Source organism: Chaetura pelagica, unplaced genomic scaffold (assembly GCF_000747805.2).
Source record: "Chaetura pelagica isolate M959 unplaced genomic scaffold, ChaPel_1.0 scaffold57, whole genome shotgun sequence".
NCBI classification, from domain to species: domain Eukaryota; kingdom Metazoa; phylum Chordata; class Aves; order Apodiformes; family Apodidae; genus Chaetura; species Chaetura pelagica.
The window spans coordinates 1,657,445-1,679,466 of NW_009954217.1; the positions used below are offsets into that span (position 1 = coordinate 1,657,445).

At 38.6% G+C, this 22,022-nt stretch overlaps 1 protein-coding gene across 1 annotated transcript in view; it reads left to right on the forward strand.

Annotated features, from left to right (window-relative positions):
* Positions 1–22,022, forward strand: part of PLXNB2 (plexin B2) — a 77,981-nt gene that overhangs the window by 5,162 nt on the left and 50,797 nt on the right. Inside the window, exons 4-12 of the mRNA XM_010003392.1 lie at positions 2,696–2,796; positions 4,914–5,040; positions 6,716–6,866; positions 9,101–9,215; positions 9,900–10,002; positions 10,479–10,580; positions 14,391–14,483; positions 15,669–15,750; positions 20,042–20,214. Of these exons, the coding sequence (XP_010001694.1) occupies positions 2,696–2,796; positions 4,914–5,040; positions 6,716–6,866; positions 9,101–9,215; positions 9,900–10,002; positions 10,479–10,580; positions 14,391–14,483; positions 15,669–15,750; positions 20,042–20,214 (1,047 nt within the window). The remainder of the gene's footprint in view (positions 1–2,695; positions 2,797–4,913; positions 5,041–6,715; positions 6,867–9,100; positions 9,216–9,899; positions 10,003–10,478; positions 10,581–14,390; positions 14,484–15,668; positions 15,751–20,041; positions 20,215–22,022) is intronic.

Consider the following 22,022-nt stretch of genomic DNA (forward strand, 5'->3'; position numbering starts at 1 on the left):
TATTATTAATTAATTATTATATTATTATTATATTATATTTTTTAGTAGCTGATTCTTCTCATTTGGCATCTGTTCAGATTTTGGAACAGAACTCCAAACTTCAGTGTTGTCCACAAAAGCGTGGGCAGCCTGGCACCCCTTTGGCAAGCTGGCACTTTCCTTAAAAGCCCTGAAGTCTCCACCAAGCTGTGGTGTGAGTTGCTGAACAGCATAAAAAGTGGCAGCAACTTTGAAGGGTGACAGGTTTTCTGGTGACAATCTGCTTGAACTGGTAGCTTTTAGGAAGGCCATAGACAAATTTTTCAGAGAAAATTTGCAAAAAAAAAAAAATCCATCTCTACAAAATGTTTAAATTTAGAAAATGGCAAATTTCTGCCAAAGAAAGGATTTCAGTTTAATCTTTTCCAAGTAGCTCTCATAGACACTCCTGTTTCTGAATAATGTGAATAATTGTTTTCTTTTACAAAACCTGTTCAGCTTAAATATGAATAACTAAAGTTGGGAGCTCTGTAATGGCATTACATTAATGTCATCTCCCGGAGTTAATTGCAATGAGCAGTCCTACCCACTTTTAGCAGCAGATAGGCATGCGGAGAATGGGGGAGATCGGGGGCCTTTGGAGCTGGGAGAAATGAAGTGACGTTAGTGTTGGAAGTAGAACAGATGCTGAAAACCAAATTTCTCGGTTAAGCACTGCTGGGAATTGTGGGAATAGAGATATCAGAACCCTGATGGTTTAGAGTTATTTAAAATAAGGTAAACAATAAAAGGCAGGCTAGCTGTGCTGTTAGATGTGCTTAATGCTAAGCTACCTGTCAGATGAAGCCTGCCCCAGCATTAGGAAAGGAATTGTTTGGGCTCTATAAGCACATGAGCAAAGTGGAAGTGATGATGTCGTTGGTGATAACTTGAAACAGCCTTTAGAAAGAAATAAGATTGAAAGAAATACAGGAAAGAACAATACAGAGGTTTAAAGCCATAGTGAGAAATAAGTCCTTGCTTTCCTGTTTCATTCCTCCTCCCCTTTTTCCTCTCAGCTTCTGCTGCTGTGTGAATAGCAGTGGGTGGCTTGGAGAAAATGCTTTAGAAATCAGTCCCCTCCTCCCTGCTTGGTTTGTAGAGCTTGGACAGAGAGCAGGGAAACCCCTTGCAGCTTCTTGGGGGACTTGGAAAGGAGTGTGCCACCCCGACATGCTCACACTGGTTTATTACAGGTGTGGCAGTCACTTGCCATGATCACTAGTTTACATGCTTCATTTAGCTTTTACCATTCTCTGATTAAGAGTGCCAATTAAGAAAACTCTTAAATTAGTTTCTCTGCATTTTGAAGCTGGCTGTAAACAGAACTGCAACTTTTTAAAAAATCCATTAAGTTTACATAAAATTTGCAGAGATTACAATCTCTAGGGCTTGTTTCTGCCTGCCAGAATTATGAAATAAATACCTTGTAATAAAAAAGCCATTCACAGGATATTAAATTACTCATGGGTACCAGTTAGTGAATCAGAGTGCCAGTAACTCAGCTCCAGTTAAGTAAGAATCTGTGAAAGAAGAGAATGCTAAATAGGGAAACCTTAGCAGTAATAAATGCAAGAAAACTGACCAATATTGAATTTTCCTTAAGTGAGCCAGACTGAACTCTCTAAATGTGAAAGAAAAAGCCAATGCAAAATTTTCAAAGTAGCTTTGAAATTGGCAATTGTCTCAAATATGATGAGGTAGAACAAAGAAAGCTTATATCTCAGAGTTACTGTTGCTAGACTTTTTACACTGTTTAAAAGTAGAATATAGTCATTGACAGGAAGACGTATGTACTGTTCTCCTCTTGCATCATTTCAGCAGCATAACTAAAAGTGATGGTTGTGTGCTGGCTCCTTTTTCTTGCACAAAAGAAAGACAAAACTGTTTATTCTCATCACCAAAGGAAACCAAAACCGGAAACGATACATTTTTCTGGGAAACTGAGACATGAGAACTGATAGATGCTCTTTTCCCTGCTGCTTCCTGTCATAATTGTTTCAATTTTCTTTCATTAATGTATTTCATGGTGGAGGGTTATGTGTGGAGAAGTACAGTAGCCCAAAGTGCCCTGGCTCTCTCATGCTTACAGACTTCCTGAGATGACTCCTGGATAAAAGTGCCACTGACAGCCACAGTTGCAAATTATTTCATCCCCATGTTAGTGATATGGAGGGGAGGTTATTCTGTTAAAAAAATTACCTAGCCTGTACCCAAGTTAGCCTTTTGAAAGTATCCATCCTGCAGTAGCTGTTTCTTAAATTAAGAGGGCTGTTGATGCAGTTTCGTCCTGCCATGCCTGCTGTAATGCAGATTTCCAGAAGTAATATAACTAGAGGAACTGATAAATTCATTTCTTGTAAAATGCATCGTGATTCTGGATTATAACAAAGTCCTACGTTACTTTGGAGAGAGATTAGAGAATATTTGAGTTTAAAAAAAAGGCAAAAAAAAAAAAAAAAGCAGTGTGTGAATTTGGACTTTGTTAAGGGGCAAATAATCAGACTCTGGTTTTGTATGGGTTTACTTAAAATTGAGCTGAGCTCTGATCTTAATAACACAGGGTCAAGTATTCTGCTGCCACAGGCAGTGGTGCTGTACAGCCCTGTCCACAGACATTTCCATCTCCTCGTGCCTTCTTCAGATCCCTAAGTCTGGCATCCTTTTTGCTCTCCAGGTGCATCGGCTGCCTGTGCAGGACTGCCACAAGTATGGAGACTGTGAGAAGTGCACCCAGGCGAGGGACCCGTACTGCGGCTGGTGTGTGAGAGAGGGCAGGTGAGTGCTGCACAGCTTCTCTGGGTGCAGGCAGTGAAACAGGTCAAATTTTGACATGTTCTGTGAGTTACTGCTCAGCATAGTGATCCCAGGATTTTGAACTTAACCATAAGTTCCTAATAGTGAATTAATTTTATCATGCCGACATTGATATCAATCTTCTGCGCACACAAATAAAACTTCTTCAGATTTGATTAGTTTGGGGAAATAGATACTTTTCTGCTGGTACTGAAAATCAGTTCAGACTGCATGTTTTATCATTCTCTTAGCTGTACAGTCAAATATTCTCCCAGAAATTTGAAGAATGCTCCCTGTTTAACATTCAGGAAATATAGCATATATTTTAAATAGAACAGGAAAGTGTGAAGAAGAGCATAAAAAAAATGTCTTCACGTCTGAGATGAAGTGCATAGCAATGCTGTTTCTGTATAAACATCATCTATTGAAACATGTAGCTACACTGAACCCTCACCTAACTGTAGGAGAGCAGAAAGTGGCATTTGACTGAATATCTGCAAAGGTTAACTGAATTAATATTCAAACACATGTAAACTAGGACAGCGCTGCACAGCTCTGGAATGTCTCTTCTTTGCACTCTTCATTGATTGGAGTGGCGAGAGGGAAGAGCAGTCCTGCAGCCCTCTTCTTGACTACTAAGTTAATTAACCCCTTGGCATGAGTGGTTGGGAATTTGTGATTCTAAGTACTTGCTGTTGGAACAAAGGGGCTATTTAATTATAGTCTGCAGATGAATTTCAGGCTTCTAGCTTCCTGTCTGAAAATGTGAACTATCACATTCAGCTACCTATCAGCCTGATGTGTAGCATTATATGGAGCACTGCAAAGAAACTTAAGCAGTATGTGCAGGTTTCTGTAATATACTGTAGCTCATCCAGCCTGGGCATTGGCTGCTGAGGATGAAACCTGGGGATATGGAATATACACCTTGAACTCCTCGTGGGCTGCTGGGAGTTGAAGGCCATGTCATATATCATACAAAAGACAATTTTCCCTAGATTTCCCTTCAGGTTTCTGATACGACACCTGACCTCAATATCTCAAAATATTAATAGTCTCTGAGAAAAGGAAAACATGATTTTTTGCATTTGCTAGTATTTTACTTCCAATGGGGGAAAAAAGGTGCTAAATTTCTGATGTTTTTCTCATCTGCACCAAATTTTGTTGCATGAACACACATAATTGTGTGTTTTGACATATGTTATATGACTGAAGATCTGTGTGATATATTCAAGGGTGGGGTTACCAGAACTGTGCAACAGTGCACTGTGTTAAAGGCTGTGACAAGTTAATGGTCTTCTGCTACAGCAGACTGAGGTCCTATAGCATTTTCACCTAAACATTGGACAGAATGGAAAGAATATGGATGAGTCTGTCCCCACTCATACACTTCAGCAAGCTTTTGTCACCACAAATGCAGCTTCTGCACTACAGCATCTCTTCTTTCACTCCTCCTGTTTGAGAACTGGGAAAATCTCCCAGTATTTTTTGTGAGGTTGCACAACCACTGTTGCCTTCCCTTAATGGTAGTAGCTGTGACCTGGCAGACAGAGGTCTTAAATAGTAGCAGCAGTTAATCAAAACACTCACTACAGTTGTAACATAGATAGTGCTCCAGTTTGACAGGAGCTCTCCGTGAACCAGCATGCGCCCAGCATGAGTGGGCTGTCTTACTGCTGGCAACACATAGTTGTCTGCCACTTGACCTGCAGGTAAAACAGGCTGTGCCCACTCGTTCTGAACTTTGTTATATATTACAGTGAAGATTCATCAGCCCGATTTCAGAAGATCAGGCAATGGCTCCATTGCCTGATGGCTCCTGTGCCAAATATTGCTGCCTCTTTATGAATTTGGGTTGTCTAATCCAAGGTCATGTCCTTAATTATTAATTGGCATCTCAAACCATCAATACTTTTATTAAACCACTTACTGTATTAAAAATTCTCTAATAGCAACCTGAATAGTCAATATTAAAGCAAATTCCCAGTCGTCTTATGTGATAATTTCAGACTCTAATCCCAAAATTGTTGCATAGTTCAGAAAAAGCAGAGTCCATTTGTAATACTGCTTTGCTTTGGTTTTTATTCCTGTTTTGTCAGGTGCACAAAGAAGGCAGACTGTGGAACAGCTGATAAGGAGAACCACTGGCTGTGGAGTCCAAATGGCACATGTATGACTGTAATTAGTGCAGACCCTCTAAATATGAGTCGCAGAGCCCCTGCTAAGGTATGACAAGAAAATGCTTTCCCTATGTGTTCTTAAAGCACAGTGATGTGACAGGAAGATGGGTATACATGTTTCTTTATGTGGAGAATAGGAATAGGATAGGGGTTTGGGTGTCTTAGTCTCTGCTATTTCTCACAGTGCTCTTTCTCGCCTGCTGTTTTTGCAGGTTGCAGTTTATGTTTTCTTCTCAGAAATGCTCTTTTTGACCTTCTCTGTAAACCAAAATTATGTGCTAGTACAGTTGATAAACCACTTACGCTTATCTGAATATTATGAAAGTGTTGCACAATGTTGTATAACCCATAAAAAGTAATTGATAGGGGAGATTTTATGCTGCCCGTTCAGCTTACTTGAGCATAAATTTAGGTAAGCAGTGAAGCCATAAGTTGTTGCTTTAAAATCAGCAGTGTGTTTGCCTACACAGCCAGGTCTGTCTGGGTAAAATGAGAAGGTAAATTCAGGATGCAAAATAACCCCGTGGCAACAAAACTGAGTGTGTGTTCAGAGTGTGACCAGGGTGTCACAGCATACTCTAACTCCAAAGCATGCCAATGCAGACTGATGGCTTCCTGTGGGTGCTCAGCAAATAAAATCAGTACAATAGTTTTTAATCCCGACTTGCATTCAAGTCTGTTTAATTCCTTTCCTAAATGATGTAAACAGCATTGTGTTAAGGCCATTTTGATGTTGAATAAAAATACCAAGACACTGAAACTAGTGCACTTAAAATCTACACCTTCTCTTAGTTCAGATCTTGTTAACTTGTGTTGACAAGTCTCTGGTGTCTCATATCAACATCTGAGGTCAAAATGCCTAAAACCCAAAATGTAACCCAACTTCAAATGGATGTTTACATACTTCCTGTAATGTCACTAATGCCACTGTCTCCTTATGATTCCTTTACTCAGAAAAAACCCAACATTGCAGCTTATAACATAGTGGACCAGTTTCAGTGAGGAAGTGATAACTGCCATTTCTACTGGCAATACCAAATGAAAAAAGTTAAACTGTATCACTAGCAGCCCTAAAGCATCATTTTATTTTGCTTTTAGTTTCTCACATGCATTCTTTATTGATAATTTCCTCAAGGATTTAAGACTCACCATCACTCAGAAATCCTTTTGCAGCAGTAATGATAGATCTCAGTGGGTTTTTTGCATGTGTGTTGAGTCTTGAGGCAGCCATTTTTTGTTTATCCCTTTCAAACTCCAGCTTTTCTAGTCCATCCAGCCTTGGTTTCATTATTCACTTGTAACACCTAAGGTTAATGTAATTTTAATTAAGTTTGTCAGGATTTAGGTGTTAACCACTTTGTTTACTGCTGCTAAACTGGATGCTGAGGACAAGAAAAAAAGGCTTTGGGTGTGTCTGTAAAGACATTTTTGTTCTCATCTACTGCATTGACAGGACAAGAAATTTTTGTACCAGGCTAATTCAACATAGACCAAGCCTGGAAAAATTGAGTAAGAAGGAAAGGTTAGCAGATGGGAAGAAATAAAAATTTAAAAGGAGAACCATCTTCTGTGATACTAGCCAATATTAGCCAAAATATCACCACTGGCCAAAAAACCAAAAACAAACAGAAAAAGAACTGTTGAAGTTCTCTGGCCATAAATCTTACTGAGTCGTGATTAATTTCTTTCAACTATTTTACTCTTTTAAATTGTGTTTCCAGGTGGAACTGACTGTAAGTCCATTACCAACTTTGACTGAGAGTGACAAAGTTTTGTGCACATTTGGTGAAACAACCCATTACGCTCAATTAAAAGAAGGAGTTATTGTCTGTGATCCACCTGACATAATTCCTCCAACACCAAAAGGTCAAGGTAAAGCAATATTGCTACCCTCCATGTATGATAAGAGGAAAAAATATAGCCTGCTGCTTCTAATGAGATGTACTTTTATGATCTCCATACAAGTGTTTGGTTTTTTCCTCTTCCAGTCCCTTTCCTCAGTCTATTGCTGAACTTGGTCTGTTCAAACATTCTAAAAGAAAAATAATAAAAATTGCTCAAACTTTTTCCATGGCTGTATTCACAAGCTGTAGCATTGCCAGTGTTTCTACCAGGAATCTGAGCTTAGCAGAGGAGTGGACCGAGCCAGAGAAGTTCCAAACAAATAAAACCCAGCTACTCTAAATTCTCAATCACTCAGAGTTATGGGGCCAGAATAGCACTTCAGATTTGAAGTTTTTAATTTCTGATGTCTTAGTTTTGCTCTAGACAGCTGTAGTTCAGTGGCTTATTTTCTGGTCCTTGTCACAAGGCTGTCCTTTCTCTCATAAAGCCTCCTATCTCTTCTACTATGTGTCCTCCAGGTTATGCAATATTAAGTCCAGCAGAAGAACAAGTGATCATATAATTAAAAATGGTATCATTGTTCTGAACCACTGATTATATGCTTAAGAGCTGTTGCCAACCATAATTCTTGTGCAATTTCCTAGATAGTGCTTGTTCATGCTCTAAGTTCATACATCTTGATGCATAAACACATTAAATAAAACTGGTTACACAGCACTGCATATTATGTATTGAGTTTAAAAAATAAAATAAAATAAAAAATTACAGCTTGCAGGGGTACCCCTGGGGATAACCCTTTTTGTATGTATCACAACAGCCATGAACTGCCAGAGCAGTACTTGGAAGCACTTTTTAAGATAAGTTTCAGTTCTCTTAAGGCTGAAATAGGTCAAAATCCAGTTTTAGTTGCAGGAAGAGTAATGACATTAAAGTCTCACTTGTAAGTTTTAACCTACCCAGGGTGTGCCACGGGATCAGATTATGCTAATTGTTAAATCAAAACTGTTATTTAGGGCCAACTCACATTCCTTAAATATTTTGTAAAGCAGAACATAAAGCGACTGAGTCAATAGACATGACATCTTGATGTCTTCCAGCATAGGATGTGAGGCTAGTAGCCTGCCAGGGATGGCATTAGAGTAACCATTCACCGAGAAATAATGCAACACTGAGTTGGTTGCAGCAGTGTCCATCTGAAAGGATGTTCTAAAGTAATAGAGTGATGCTCAGAAGCTTGGCAGACACTTCAACGGAAGGCAGACAGTTATAAACGCAGGCAGTGGTTTCTAGCAGCGTGTGACAAAAAGTCACTTACTATTAAGAACATCTATTGAGTTTGGAAAAGTCTAACTTACTTTAGTTGCTGTTGGTTCCAAAGGGAACAGGACATTTCTAGAGAGAAAGGATGCTTTTTCACAGTCCCATTGTTAGGAAATCCCCTGGCATTCCTACCAGTCTGAAATATTCAAAGGCACCCAGAGCAGACAAAGGTGACTTCTAGCCAAGCAGCTGATGGTCTTCCAAGAACCTTTTCAAGGAAAGCAGAGTTTGAAATTGCCCAACAGCTTGTGAAATACCTTGTCACAAGGGCTTAATGATTTCTGCAAAAGCTATTTCAAGCAGCTTCACTGAGGAAAGCACCAGTTTCTGAAGATAAATTTTCCAGTCTTATTTCAGTAATGATGCAGGCAAGAAGTACATTTGTGGAGAAGTTATGTGGGCCAAACTGAAGATCACAAGTGCTTGTGGTAACAGCATTGCAGACACTGTTGGCCATTAACCACAAAGATCACTTGCTTTAATTCACATGACCATAGCAGTTTTCATCCACAAATGAAACAAGTAATTTTACATGCAGACATATTCATATTTAAGGAAATGTTTTCTTTAAAATGACTGTTCTTGTGCCAGTTTTCCTTTATGTTCAATATTCTTCTAGAATCTTTAAAATTCTAGCCTGATGATAGCACCACTGAGAAACACTTCAATAAAACAAAGCTCTTCTGTACTTTTGCTTCTTCTCTTTATCCCATCTCTGCTTTTCTTCTGACAACTATGTGCTGAAAAATCTGTAAACCATAAAAAGACAAAACAAATCTTATAAATTATAACAGGTCATGAGATCCAGAGTGTCAACAGTATAGTTAAATATTTGCTTATGTCCTGTAAAATAAGAAAAATATTATCATTATATCATTCAGCTCAAGACCTAAAGAATTTACAGCTACTTAGAAATTTTATTTTTTTTTCTTTTGTGATAGATCATGTTTCGGTTCCACTTCAGTTAACCTTTGAAAAGAACAAGGTATTTTTTGCATCACATACTTACCCCTTTTATGACTGTGAAGAAGCAATGAATCTTTTAGAAAACCAGCCGTAAGTATTTCAGCTTCTTAACTCAGGTGTCTAGGCCCTGTGGCATCATGGTGTTTCAGGTCACTGACAGCCAAGTTACTCAATCATAATTATCATAATTAAGCCTTTGGCACTCTCAAAATTTGCCTTTTCCTCACATTTTAATGGAGTTCAAAAATGGTTGAAGAGCTTTAGGTGAGCCGGTAACATAAACCATGTGGAAAGGGAATATTCATGGCACATATAATTAAATTGCCATTGCAGGTGAGCTCCGTGGACACCTGCTTACCTACTTATTCCCTCAAATGTTAGATTGTTGCTATGGGTAGCAATTCAAACGTGACAACCAAAGCTGATTCTGCCCAAGATGTTGCTGTTCCAGGGCAGGCACAGCCAACCCAAAGCCCACTTTGTTCATCCTTACGTATGAAGGTTGATCAAGATAATTTCCAGTCCTCGCAGACATGATCTCAAAGTTTTTGCAAGATGCTGTAGGTTTGTGATTTTTGCTCAAATATTCAAGGGAGAAAATAGCTTTGGGGGTCCTTGAACTGTTCTTACAATGAAGTTTTAAGCTTAATATAGTTAGGACACTGTAACAGATTGGTCTACCCTCTATGAATAAAGGTGGAATTTCATTTACTTTTTTTGTCAAGCAGGAAAAATGCCTGAAAGTTTGTCATGACTATCATGTTATATTTGTAGATGCTATTCCTGTGCAAGCAATAGATGGAATTGCCAGTGGGACTGGAAAGGACATATCTGTGAAGAGTCCTCTTCAGTACAGGAAGTGATTAAACAAAATATGGTAATGTTTAAAAATAAGATTAGTTTTATTAGAACAATGTTTTCCTTGCTTTTTCTCTCATATCAGGTGGTTGAATTAGAGATTTTTAAATTATTCTAAAGTTAAATCCAGAAGTGTAAGATTTTTCTTTTTATTTTTTAGTGACAGTGCGGGGGTGGGAATTTTAAGGGTGTGATTGAGGAGGGGCAGTGAGACAGAATAACTCCTGAAAGGATATTTTTATTCCTTTTACTATTTTGCTTCAATGGGAGGAACAAGATTTCAAGACTGGGAAAGATAATCACCCACAGCTTTGACATATGCTGCAGTCATTTTTAGCATGTCTAATTTGAAAGGGTGTAATCAAATCTGTCACTGTATTTTAAGCATGAAGCTCCTCAGAACAATCCTTCCATTGTCCAAAGGCCATCAGAGCTTGTTGTGATAAGACTTTTTATTTTTATTTGGAATAACATATAAAATGTTTCTCTCCCCAGGAAGAAGAATGCCCGCAGTTTCTAAACCCTAACCCTCCAATCATACCTATGGAGTACCGAACAAGGGTATATTTTGAGGGAAGACATCTAGCTTATTATCAGGTAAGCAGATTAATTCAAATCTAGCTGTCAGTTGAATTCCACTTAAACTGCAGCCACACCCCTAAACTAATACATTAGTTCGTCATCCATGATAATCCTGCTCATAACTGTTCTTAAAGAAGGGAAAAAGCTACACATTCAAGTTTGATATAATGTTGGTGACTGTGGTAGAGTAACCACCAAGGCGGAATCAGAGCTGAGCAAAACATTTGAACTACAAGATATGGGTTGTTGTTTTTTTTAAGAATGGAAGTTGGACCTACTGAAATACTTGACAGATTTTTTTTTCATCTGATGAAACGAGAGGCATTTTAGGCATTGTGAATGTTTCATATCTTTGTTTTTTTTAATTAAATACTTTATTTTTTTAGTTCTGGAATGAGATCACTCACTGTGCTTGATTCAGTTTTCACTTCTTAAACAAAAAAAAATGCATTCAGAAATTAAATGTTTCTTAGTCTGGAAAAAACAATCTTCTGCTTGGGTTTTTTTCACGGGTTTGACCATCAAACCAGAAGAACAGGTATTTCCTCAGCTGTAGTAAAGGCTTCAGTATTTGCTTCCAGAAAGTAAATGACAAAACTTCTAAGAAGCCAGAGGGGTTTTTTGCTTTTAATTGTTTCTTAACCTAGACAATGCATAAGAAAATGCATTAAAAAAAAAAAAAAAAAAAGCTCAGAAACCAATTCTTAGTTCTTAATAGAAACAGAAAACTGTTTCGGTGTTATCTTCGCCTAAATGCAAACTGGTGATAGATACACTGGATATTGCACTGATTTTTTTAACTATCAGCCAAGAGAAAGAAGGCTCTTGATTCTTGAGTTGTTCTGGTTTTAATTGGATTTTGTAGTTTTTATTTTTTTCCTTTGTCAAATTGAAGTACTGTATAGCTTAGAACACCCTCTATCACCTCCACTACACCTCCCAAAGGGTGGACAAGGGTAAACAGGTCTGGAGTATACCACTGTAAGAAGGATATTCAAAGAGTAAATTCTATAGTAAAGGGTAAAAATCTCTAAGTCACATTCTGTGACTCTGTAAAAAGCAACCTGCAAGCCCTACAATCATATGACAACCATGCTGTGTATCACTACACTAGACATGTATCAAGACTATGCTATAAGAACCTGTGTTCAAAAATAAACATTTCTTGCTTGAAGACCTTAAAATACATGTAAACAAAGAAAAGCAGTTTGGTGAATTGGATCTGTTCTCTGAGATGCCAGGACTGGTCCCTGGTAGGATGTCTGGCTGTGTGCAAACTGTGGCACACAACACTTGTCTTAAGAGCCACAGCTCTCTCCTTGCTAAAAATGGAAAAACATTCCTGAGAATTTATTCATATTTTTATTTAGTATTGTGAAGAGCTGGTTTTCTGCACAAGAGGAAGATCTTACCCTCCTCTCTCAAGAACAAATTCAGGGCAGATGCATAATCTAGATGTGCTGAATTTGACTCCTAGAGGACCTTTTTCCTTCAAGAAGGGGAAACAGCAGCAGGAACCCAAAATCTCCTTAATCTAGTTTATAATTCTGTGAATAAGCACTTTAATCGTTGTGAATTACTCAAAGAGGAAAGGAAACAAAAAAGCTTCTGCCCTTTTTTTGCCCTGTGTTTGGTATCAATTCCATTTAACAAAGGCAGACACACTCTAGGGGACTGGATGCTTTGTCATGGGTAGCTGTGTTTAACAGTTTGCCTGCCAAACAGACTTAGTATGCATTTATTTAACTTGGAACTGGGAAGGCTTATGTGGAATTCACATCTCTGTAAGAAGTAAGATGAATGCAGAGGCCCTAGGATGGAAAGATGCTGGAGAGCAATGAGTGTCAAATGATGTTAGAATAATTCTTCTTAGCTCAGAGCCACATGGTAATGTTGTCTCTGTCATGGGAGCAGACCATAAATCCTGGTACTAAGGTGCAATTTTAAGCCAACATAATAATTACTTCAGTGCCAGGACTCAAATAGGCACACACAGTGACTACACTTGGATACACAGACCTCTAAGTATATATGAAAAAGAGAAACAATGCATGAAATAGTTATAATTGTACAGTCACTCATGCCTGTGGGGTCATGCTATCTGAAGCAATAAAGTTGGTTACTGAAAGTTCATCCAAGTAAGGGCATAGCTTACACTCAGCCTTTGGTAAACATCTCATGGAAGACAGGGTAGCTTGGGAGAAGCTATGGATGGGTATTTTGTACAGCCCAAATGCAAAATAGCGTGTGGCTTCTTATGTGGAATGATTTTGCCACTGGATATGCTGGGCACTACAGTGTTTGGAGGTAGCAGTCATTCAGATATGAGGACATTTAAGGTATTAATTTATTAGGACACTGGAATATATCCATTTTCCTCCAATTTTTCTTGACCAAATTCTGGTTTAGAAAAAGAAAAAAATTAGTATTCAGTTGACACATTGAGCTACTAGCTCTATTATCTTGGTTTAATCTGTGCTTTGCTTAAAAGGGCAATGCACAACTTGCCTTATTGTGGATGACTAAGTACACTAGCCAATATTGTGCATATAAGCATCCCCATTTCCAGGTGGAGATTAGTAGTGAAGATTTGGGCCTACTCCATGAGTAGGAGAGGTGGATGGCTTCGAAAACTACTATTGCAGAACTGAGAGTGGAAGAATAAGCTCACATGTTTTGTATGTGCCTCTTACTTTGTGCACAATTACAGTACAATGAATAAATCTCCTTGTGAAGGCTTCCACTGGAGGGAAATAGACTAAAAGGAGAGAAGCTGTTGGCTGTTTTTCTGCCTGTCCTTCACCTGAAATAATTTTGGTAGGAAAGAGAAGTAAATCCAAGCTGTTACCATTCTCTTGTGAATAGCCACGACAAGTGGTTGAGCGGAAAGTTTAGTACTTATCAGTCATATTGCATGCAACTTCTGAGAGGCATTCTCCAGCTGAGTCTTTGAAAGACTGGCACAATAGAAGAGGCAGAAGTGCCAGCATCAAGAGAACCTTATTAACCCTCCAAAGATTTTAGTTAAAACTGATTTCCCATTTGGATTTGCCTTTGTCATGTGTGTCTGCTGTGTAATCCACTTGTTTGCTGTGTCTCTCGTCTTGCACTCAAGCTGCTGAATGTGAGCTCTTGTGGAGAACCTAGTGTAGTGACTGCTGTTTTCAGCTTGCTGCAGGTGGCAGCTGTCATGCACACTGAAGCTCCTCTTCTCTCACAGCACCTTCTGTTAAGAATGTAGGAAAGCCTTATGCAGCAGCAACAGAATGTGAACACTTTTGGAAAATGCATGTTATATTGAATAGTAGAGGAGGGAAAGCAAGGCACCTTTGTCTTCAAAGACTGTCCTGTGAAAACATAACTGGAGTCATGGTGAGGCAGGAGAAACAAAGCCAGCAAGGTCTGAGAGATGTTCATTGCAGTTCCACATGTAATTGCATTCCTACTCTGCCCAGCATCCCTGCAGGGAAAACCTTAAAGGGCAGAACTCACACAGCTCTGTTAATAACACATCTGATGTGTGAAGACATCCACTATTCACATCTCTTGGCTTTTTCTTATTGCTCCGTGAAACAGAGTGCTAGATGTACTCTTCCTTTACTTGGATTGCTTGGTGCTTCCACCTTTAATGACCACTGGAAGGGTGCAGCAAAGTAGCAGATTGTTCTGTCTCAGTGTTTCACTGCCTTTGTTTTCAGGATTTTAGCCAGTTTGCCTTCTCCATTTGGTATTACTACTTCCAGAGCTGAACAGGATATTGCCTCGTGATATTTTATTACACTTTGTGATGCTATACAAATTCTAAACTGCTTTTTTTCTCCACAGGATAAAAAATTTGTGGTTGCAAACAGCCAATTCGAATTTGAAGCTCCTGTTGATGAATCAGATGAAGGAAAATTTTCATTCCTGAGTAAAGAGGTAAATGCAATAATATGATTCTTCTACCAAACATTTTCAGTTCTTACAGACCTGTTCCAGTGTCCACTTGCATCCAGAAATATATAGGTAATTTTGGTTTCCCTCAGAGAAGAAAGTAATCTCTGATGGAGATTCTCCTTTGGCTTTAGCAATTTAAGGCAGCAGCTTTGGCTCAGAGCTCCTGGGGTCTCCCCTCAAAGCCCTCAATCATTCTCCTTGATTTCTCTACCTATGCAATCCATGCATTCATTGAACTGTCCCTAGAGGAATTTGGGACCATTACTCTTTTATTCTTCACTTTTTTATGTAATCTGGTAAAATCATTGAGGATAAAAGATGAGAACTTCAGAGCTCTGTCTGTCCACAGTCCATTTCATTATCTTTCCCTTTTTACGTCTGTAAAATGGGAATGGCAACCATAGGTTGTTGTTTGGCTACTTACTAGCTATGTTTCTTTCACTTTGGTTAGTTTTACAGAGAAAGAAAATAATATGGAAAAAAAAATAAAAATCATCTATTTAGCAAGCTCGAAGTTGGACTCACAAATATTATGCTGACTTTAACCTTTTATGTCTTATAAGCATTTACTGAGTATAGCGAACTAATTGGCATTTATGCAGCATTTGAGCCTGGCACAAAGCATTTACCTTATAAAGCCACTGTATTTTAATTTGCTCTTTTTCTTTCCCACTGGTTGTTATTGCTGCTGTCTTTCAACCTGAGCAGAATCTCATGTCTTAGAGCCTTGTGCGTGGGCTATAATGAGGGGATTGCACTGCAAAAGATACAAGAGATTTCCCCTCCATGTGGTGCAAGTCTGCTGTATCCACAGAAGTAATGGGGCCAGATGGTGTGGGAAGGGAGAACTCAGCAGGGTCAGCAGCTCTACTTACTGAATCTGAACAGTACCTTTGCTACTTGGATACTCTAAATGTAAATTAAATTAATGAAAAGCGAGTATTCAGATATTTCTGTCCCTTGGTACTTAAATTCTGACTGTGAAGGATTAGGTTCATTAAAACATTATTCTATAAATGTATTTGGCCAAGATAGAAAAAAAGACCATAAGATCTGGGATAGTTTCTAAAACCTTCACAGCTCTGATTACTGAGAATCACAGAAAACATGTGAAATTAACCTTGTCAAACAAAGGTATAAATATCTCTATTGTGTCATCTTTTCTAGTTCTCCTATAGTGCAAATGAGACCTTACAACTTAACTTATCTGTGAGAACAGATAAGGTCAAGATTGACAGCAAACTAATGGGTAAGTATGAAATATGGGATTAAAGGGAGGTTAATTACAGTAAACAGAAATCTATTCCTTTATCATTTGGAGTCACGTGAATAAGAATGTTACCTTTGTGTAGGTTGGGTGAAACAATTAAATCTGACAGATCCAAAGTTATTAATACTAAACTTATTAATTAAACATCAGTATTGTATATATTAGAGGATGTTTTAAATATGCTACCATTATTTTCAAGTTTGCTTTTGCTCTGAAGGGCAATCCTGATAGCAAGGCTTCACAGTTAAAACATAGTTAAGTAGTTTGATTTTATTTTTTTTTCCAGTGGCCTTTTCCATTCCCCAACAAACTTTCCCCCTCCAACAGCAGAGAGGGGAAAGGGGATCTTTCTTATTGCCCCTTGCATGGACTTCACCTGAAATCTCAACTTTGAACCGTGTCTCAGCTCAGACAGGTTCTACAGACTTTACATCTGCTGTTGATCAGGAATACACAGAAATATTCAGTGTGCTTTCAGCTCATTACTTTATTCATTTATTTATTTGGCAACAAAAAAGTATATTAAGTGTTTTATGGCACAAAGACTTGGTCTCCAATATAAATTCCTTTATTAATATAAATGTCTGTATTTCTTTCAACATAAAATGATGAAGGAGTTATGTCTGTGAGAGTGAAGTTTAAGGCATAATATTACACAAATTGTGATGCAACACACTTGTTACTTGTGTGATGAGTCAACATGAGGAAAACTAATACTGGCCCCGAGTAATTTCCCCTGCAGATCAAATCTTCAGACCGTATTTTTCCATCTGTATAATATTTAAATTTATTCCCTTTTTTATTGGCATCACTGAAGTATGTTTTTAGAAGATTTTCCCTGTGGCTCTGTGTGCGCTATTGAAAGAACTTAAAAGAGGACCTGGAATTAATGTTACAGGGAGGTCATATTACAATCTTGCACTTTTTTAATTTCCATTCCAAAGGCTATGGTGTTTAAAACTGCAGAATTCTGACCAAATATTTCCAACATCTTTTTTTACCAGTCTGGGGAAAAAAAAAAAAAAAAAAAAAAAAAAAAAAAAAAAAAAAAAAAAAAAAAAAAAAAAAAAAAAAAAAAAAAAAAAAAAAAAAAAAAAAAAAAGGAGTAGCTAAATTATTAAAGAAAACTTATCATTCAGATTGAAATACAGAATCCTTGCAAGAGGGGAATTATTAACAAATGTCTGGTTTTATTATAAAAGGGATTTTTTTACATCCAGATTCTCTCCTGTTTTAAATTTCCTTGCCATATGAAATCTGGAGCATAATGTTTTTTATGCATCTTGAAAAGAATTGGCTTTGGGTATATGGTTGGCTGCTGAGAAGCATCTTTGAACCTGCCAGTGAAAGAACCCTTTCTTTGTATAACACTTAGTGAATGCTAAGTTACGATAGCGTTTTTACCTCTTGAGCCATCAGGGGTTCTGAATAGTATGAAATCAAATATATCCCTTTTATCCTTTGTCCTTTTTATCAATGATTTCACAGCTGGGATCTCAAGGTGATGGATAAGAGTTTGAATCTAATGAGTAGCTTGCTGCTGCTACATTTAATGAGCTGATCAGTGAACAGAGGGAGTGTTTAATGCTTTAAGGCCATAGTTTTCTCCATTGCATTTATGCAACTGAACGTGAGGGACATTGCAGTGCTGACATTCTTTACTGATGGATGGGATGAAAATCTCCATCCAGTTGATGAAGGATAACAAAATAACTCAGTAAGCATATTCCTGTGCCACACCAGATGGCCATGTAGTGGTGTGGGTGTAACACAGAGCTTAGGAAGGCAAAGGGAAGATTTGTTTAACAATATTACCTGCTCAAGTCCCTGTGTGGTTGCAGCCTTTCAGAGTGCTGGATTAAGAAAGCAATCTGGTTCCTGCAGAAGCAATTCACAGCATATATGCAAGGAAAAATTTTTCCTTGCCACTGCCCACACCATCACTTCTGCTTATAAAAGCAAATAGTACTTTACCAGGGCTGTCAGTCTAGTGCTTTTCCCCACGGCTGCATTCATCTCCAACGTACCAAGTGAACACTTAGCACACAAACTATTGTTGAAAATATTGCTTCATTTAGGTTTGTTGCTCAGTGACTTGTTGCTGAGTATATGAGGAAAATGATGCTTCTCCTGATTTGTGCTCATTGATTCACTGAGAATTCAAGATAGGAGTGGAATCAAATGGATGCTCTTTCTCGTTGATTCACTGTTACAAATACTAAAGTCCCTTAGCTTTGCATATACCTCCAATGGTGTCTAAACTGAGTTTGTGCTGGTAAAGCTGCTTGAAATCAAGAGGATACGCTGATTAGATGCAGCAAAGGTTAAAATCAGGCTTCATCATTGCATTAAATCTTCAGTGTAAGGGAAAGAATAAAAGCATGCTTTCTATTAAAAACTAGCTGTGAAACTGAACACTGAGGTTTTAAAATATGCAACATTTAGAAAAAAAATGTCTTTAGGTTATGTGCTCTCATGCAAGTGGCAAGAGAGCCTGTAGCCAAGTTTTGGGCATCTGTAATACTGTTCATGGCTAGCAGGAGAATGAGGACAGTGTTGTAAAATAATGGAAAACCAGCATTCTGATTTTACTTTTTCATTTCAGTAGAAATCTGGCATGGCAGCTTCTTGGAATTAGATGTAAAATGCTACTGCTGCTGTGATTTTCTAGGAAGATATCAAGCACATTTAAATATTAGAGTCTGAAGGGTGGCTTTGCTGGTGTCCTTCCTAGAGTCCTGCTCTTCTGAGAAGAAAAGCTTTCTTTAAATAGACATTTTTTATGGCCTTTACTATATGCAAATCTCAAAGGATTTATCTGAGCCCATCTTGCCCACACCTGATCACTGCTGTTTACTTCAGTTTGCTTCCTGCATCTTTAAGGCAGAAAATCCATTGAAAAAAAACCCAGTGTCACAAAGGGTACCATTTCCTGGGACTTAATGAGCACATAAAACAGCTCATCACTACTAGATCAGGGAGATATTGAGTCTCTGTTTTATGCTCCCCATTCCCATCTGTGAGCACATTTAACTATTGAAAGAGCACAGGAGGAAACCTGGATAGCTTTCTGCTGTTCTTGTAAGTTAAGTTGATTTACAAGAAGACTCAACAAGTCCCAGAGCCTGTGTGGCAGAGGGTGAAGATGTGTAGCCAGAGAAAAAGAGCAGCCAAAAAGTAGAGCAAACCAGGAATTAAGTGAAGGAGCAGAAAAGGAGGGAGCAAAAGGTTTCCATCTCTACAGTAATCAGCTCACCTTCCCAGGAAAGTGTAGTGCTCACACACTGAGTAATCTGTGCAACTTTCACACTTCCCCTAGAGAAACGTGTAGCATCTTTTGAGGGCTAGCTCGCTCAAATGCATCTCAAAATGTTTTGCTGCAAGTCCAGGCTTTCCATATGGTGCTGAACCACCAGTTATTTCTCAAGGCTTTGTATTTATTTGGGAAAATTAGTTTTGTTCAGTGACTGAGCATCATGGGGGCCAAAAGAAGCTTAGTGTCTGGGACAATTGATGCGTGGTTCATCAGTAAGAAAGGCATGACTGTCAGACCTGATTTCTTGGCTTAGAAAAACTAGATATAAACCCCACTACAGAAGGAATAAGTCTTGCATCAGGACAGCAGCTGGAATCAAAAGGGAAAACAAAAGCAAGAAAATAGAGAAGAATGGAGAAATTAAGAGGTATTAACTTGAAAGGATAACATTTCATTAAGTGTTAACTTTCTATTTGTTTCAGGCTTTAACAATGATTTTGGAAAGACCCAGATGTCCTAGAAACAGCCAACAAAGGCAGCTCTCTTCTTTTAAATACGCAACTGGCAGAGATCCCATGCCAGCTGATGCCTGTCCCTACCAACACGCGTGCAGAGTTTATACCCTTCCATGTCTGACTCCTGTTTTGCCAGGAGGGACCTGTTTGTTCGGACTAGGCTTTGAACAGTTGTACAGACAGGTTCACCGAGCATAGTCAGAGAAAGGTCTCTGTACTTTAATGTTTTGACAGTGCCTGAGTGACAAAAACTGGCCTCCACTTGATAGTTTATCCATACTCTGTGCATGGATAGATCTGAGGTTTTTCTATACAACGAAAAAGACAGTTTTTTTCCAGTGCTGTTCAGGGGTTCTAGTACAGACTGTGCATATTCTTTACACAACTTAACTGGACAACTGGCAGGCTTTGTACATGGGATTAATTCTCCTTCCTATAACACACTGAATACCCTGAAACAGAGGGAAATATCTAAGTGCATTTACCATTCATATTTCAGTGACTCTGTACAACTGCTCTTATGGACGAAGCGACTGCAGCTTATGCCTCGCAGCCCATCAGGACTATAAGTGTGTCTGGTGTGAAGAAGAGGGCAAGCCCAGCAAGTGCGTTTATGAAAAACTCTGTCGCGCTCCTCCCACCAACACGTGTCCTCATCCAGAAATCACTCGCGTAAGATTCCTTTTTTCTCTCCTTACCAGTGTATTATTTTTCAGGAGAAAGCATCCAAACAAGCTCATACTGAAAGGCAGTTTTTTTTTCCTAGGGTGTTAAGTGAACCTCTGAAATAGCTGCAGGGAAATAATGCCAGTAGAGATGTGTGAGAGAGATTTGTAAAGACTCAAAATAAGAGACTGAATGGAGTCTTTGAGTCTTCTTGTTTTTCAAGCCTTATCCTCACTGTGCTAGAAGCCAGGCTAGCAGTGTAAGCTTAAATGTGGCACTTCATTCTTGGGAATTAGCATGTATTTTTTCTTTCCTGGAGCCCTTGCTACCTGAAATAAGTCTATAAGAGAGGTTCACAGTGTCTAGAACTGCATGCACTTAGCAGGCTCATTAAACAGACTTCAAACTAGGATTTTAAATAGTATTTAATAAGAGAGCAGATTGCTTCTGTGTCACCGTTTGTTTTCCAGGTGTCAGTGATATTTTCCAGTCCATACTGGAAGAAACCCAAGGCTGTGTTAGTTGAATGTAAGAAGTCAGAAGGCCAAATGTGCACCCCTGTCATACTCGGAAGTAGTTCTGCAGTGGGAAAAGTTTACCCATGGCAAAGGAAGAACATTGGCCACCTAGTGCTGCAACAGTGGCATCTGTAGTTTAAAACTCAGACACAGCCTTTGATGAGAACAAATGCCAAACTATCACAAAATGCAGTAACCATGTGACAGAGGTTGAGAGACTTAATGGGTATCTCACTCAAGTAAGATAAAACTGTTTAGTTCTGAAACCTGTGGCTCAAACTTATCTGGGACTGAACAGTTGGAGGTGCAGTGTGGGTACAGGCAGCCCAGCAGTAACCTCAGTGAGGTTGGCCGTGGTTGTGTATCCAGGAAGAAATAGCAGGTAAACAGCTGAAATCTGCCAAGAAAGGCAAATACCATAAAATTTCAACAGAAAGTGTAGAGAAGAATACTTGTATGATAGCTGTGCCCAGATAAAGGTGATTTGAGTGGGAAGGAAAATTAAGAAAAAGAAAAGTGTTTTCAGCTGGGATACACTTTTTATATGATAATGGACTGAATACTAATACGAAAATACGAGTTTTTTTTCAAAGCTTCTTTTAGTTTCAGATTTGAACAAAATATTTTTAAAAGGTCTACACAAACCGTTGATTCATTTTTTGACTAGTTTATTTTTGGGTTGAGCTCGAATGGATGGCCAGCAGGCAAAAGTTCTAAGAAGCTGAACCAGTAGGAATACAGAGCAAGTGATTCTGTAGCTAGGCTGGCAACCAGCAGCAGCAGCTTTATGTCTATGCTCAGATTTGCTTAGTTCTAAGAAACTCAGCAGACATTAAAGTCCAGACTTACAGAAACTGTATTTGTTTGGCTTCTAATTACTGCACTTGGGACTGTGCAGCCTCCCTCTTCATGATAAACATGCAGCTCTCTGAAGCTGAACATCTGAAAAGGTCTTGTTGGAGGTGTTACATATATCACACAGCAAAGCAAGTTAATCTCCTTACAATGATTCAGAATTCAAGTATCTGTTCAGGCTGGATTTCAACCTGAGAAGTGTCCACATCCACTGCACGATTGTCTCAGTGTTTAATTGCCAAGTATTTCATTAGCATCAGCCCATGCACTGCAGCATCCTACCATTTGATGCAGTAAGGAAGACCAAGGCTTAGAGGAACTTTTGAAGACGCTGTGAGAGGCGCAGCACTGTGTCTTAGCAAGGTGCGATCTTTTGATGTGAACCTAAAGGGGAGAAAATCATGGCAAAAAAAACCAACAACACCCACTAGAAAAGCCTGT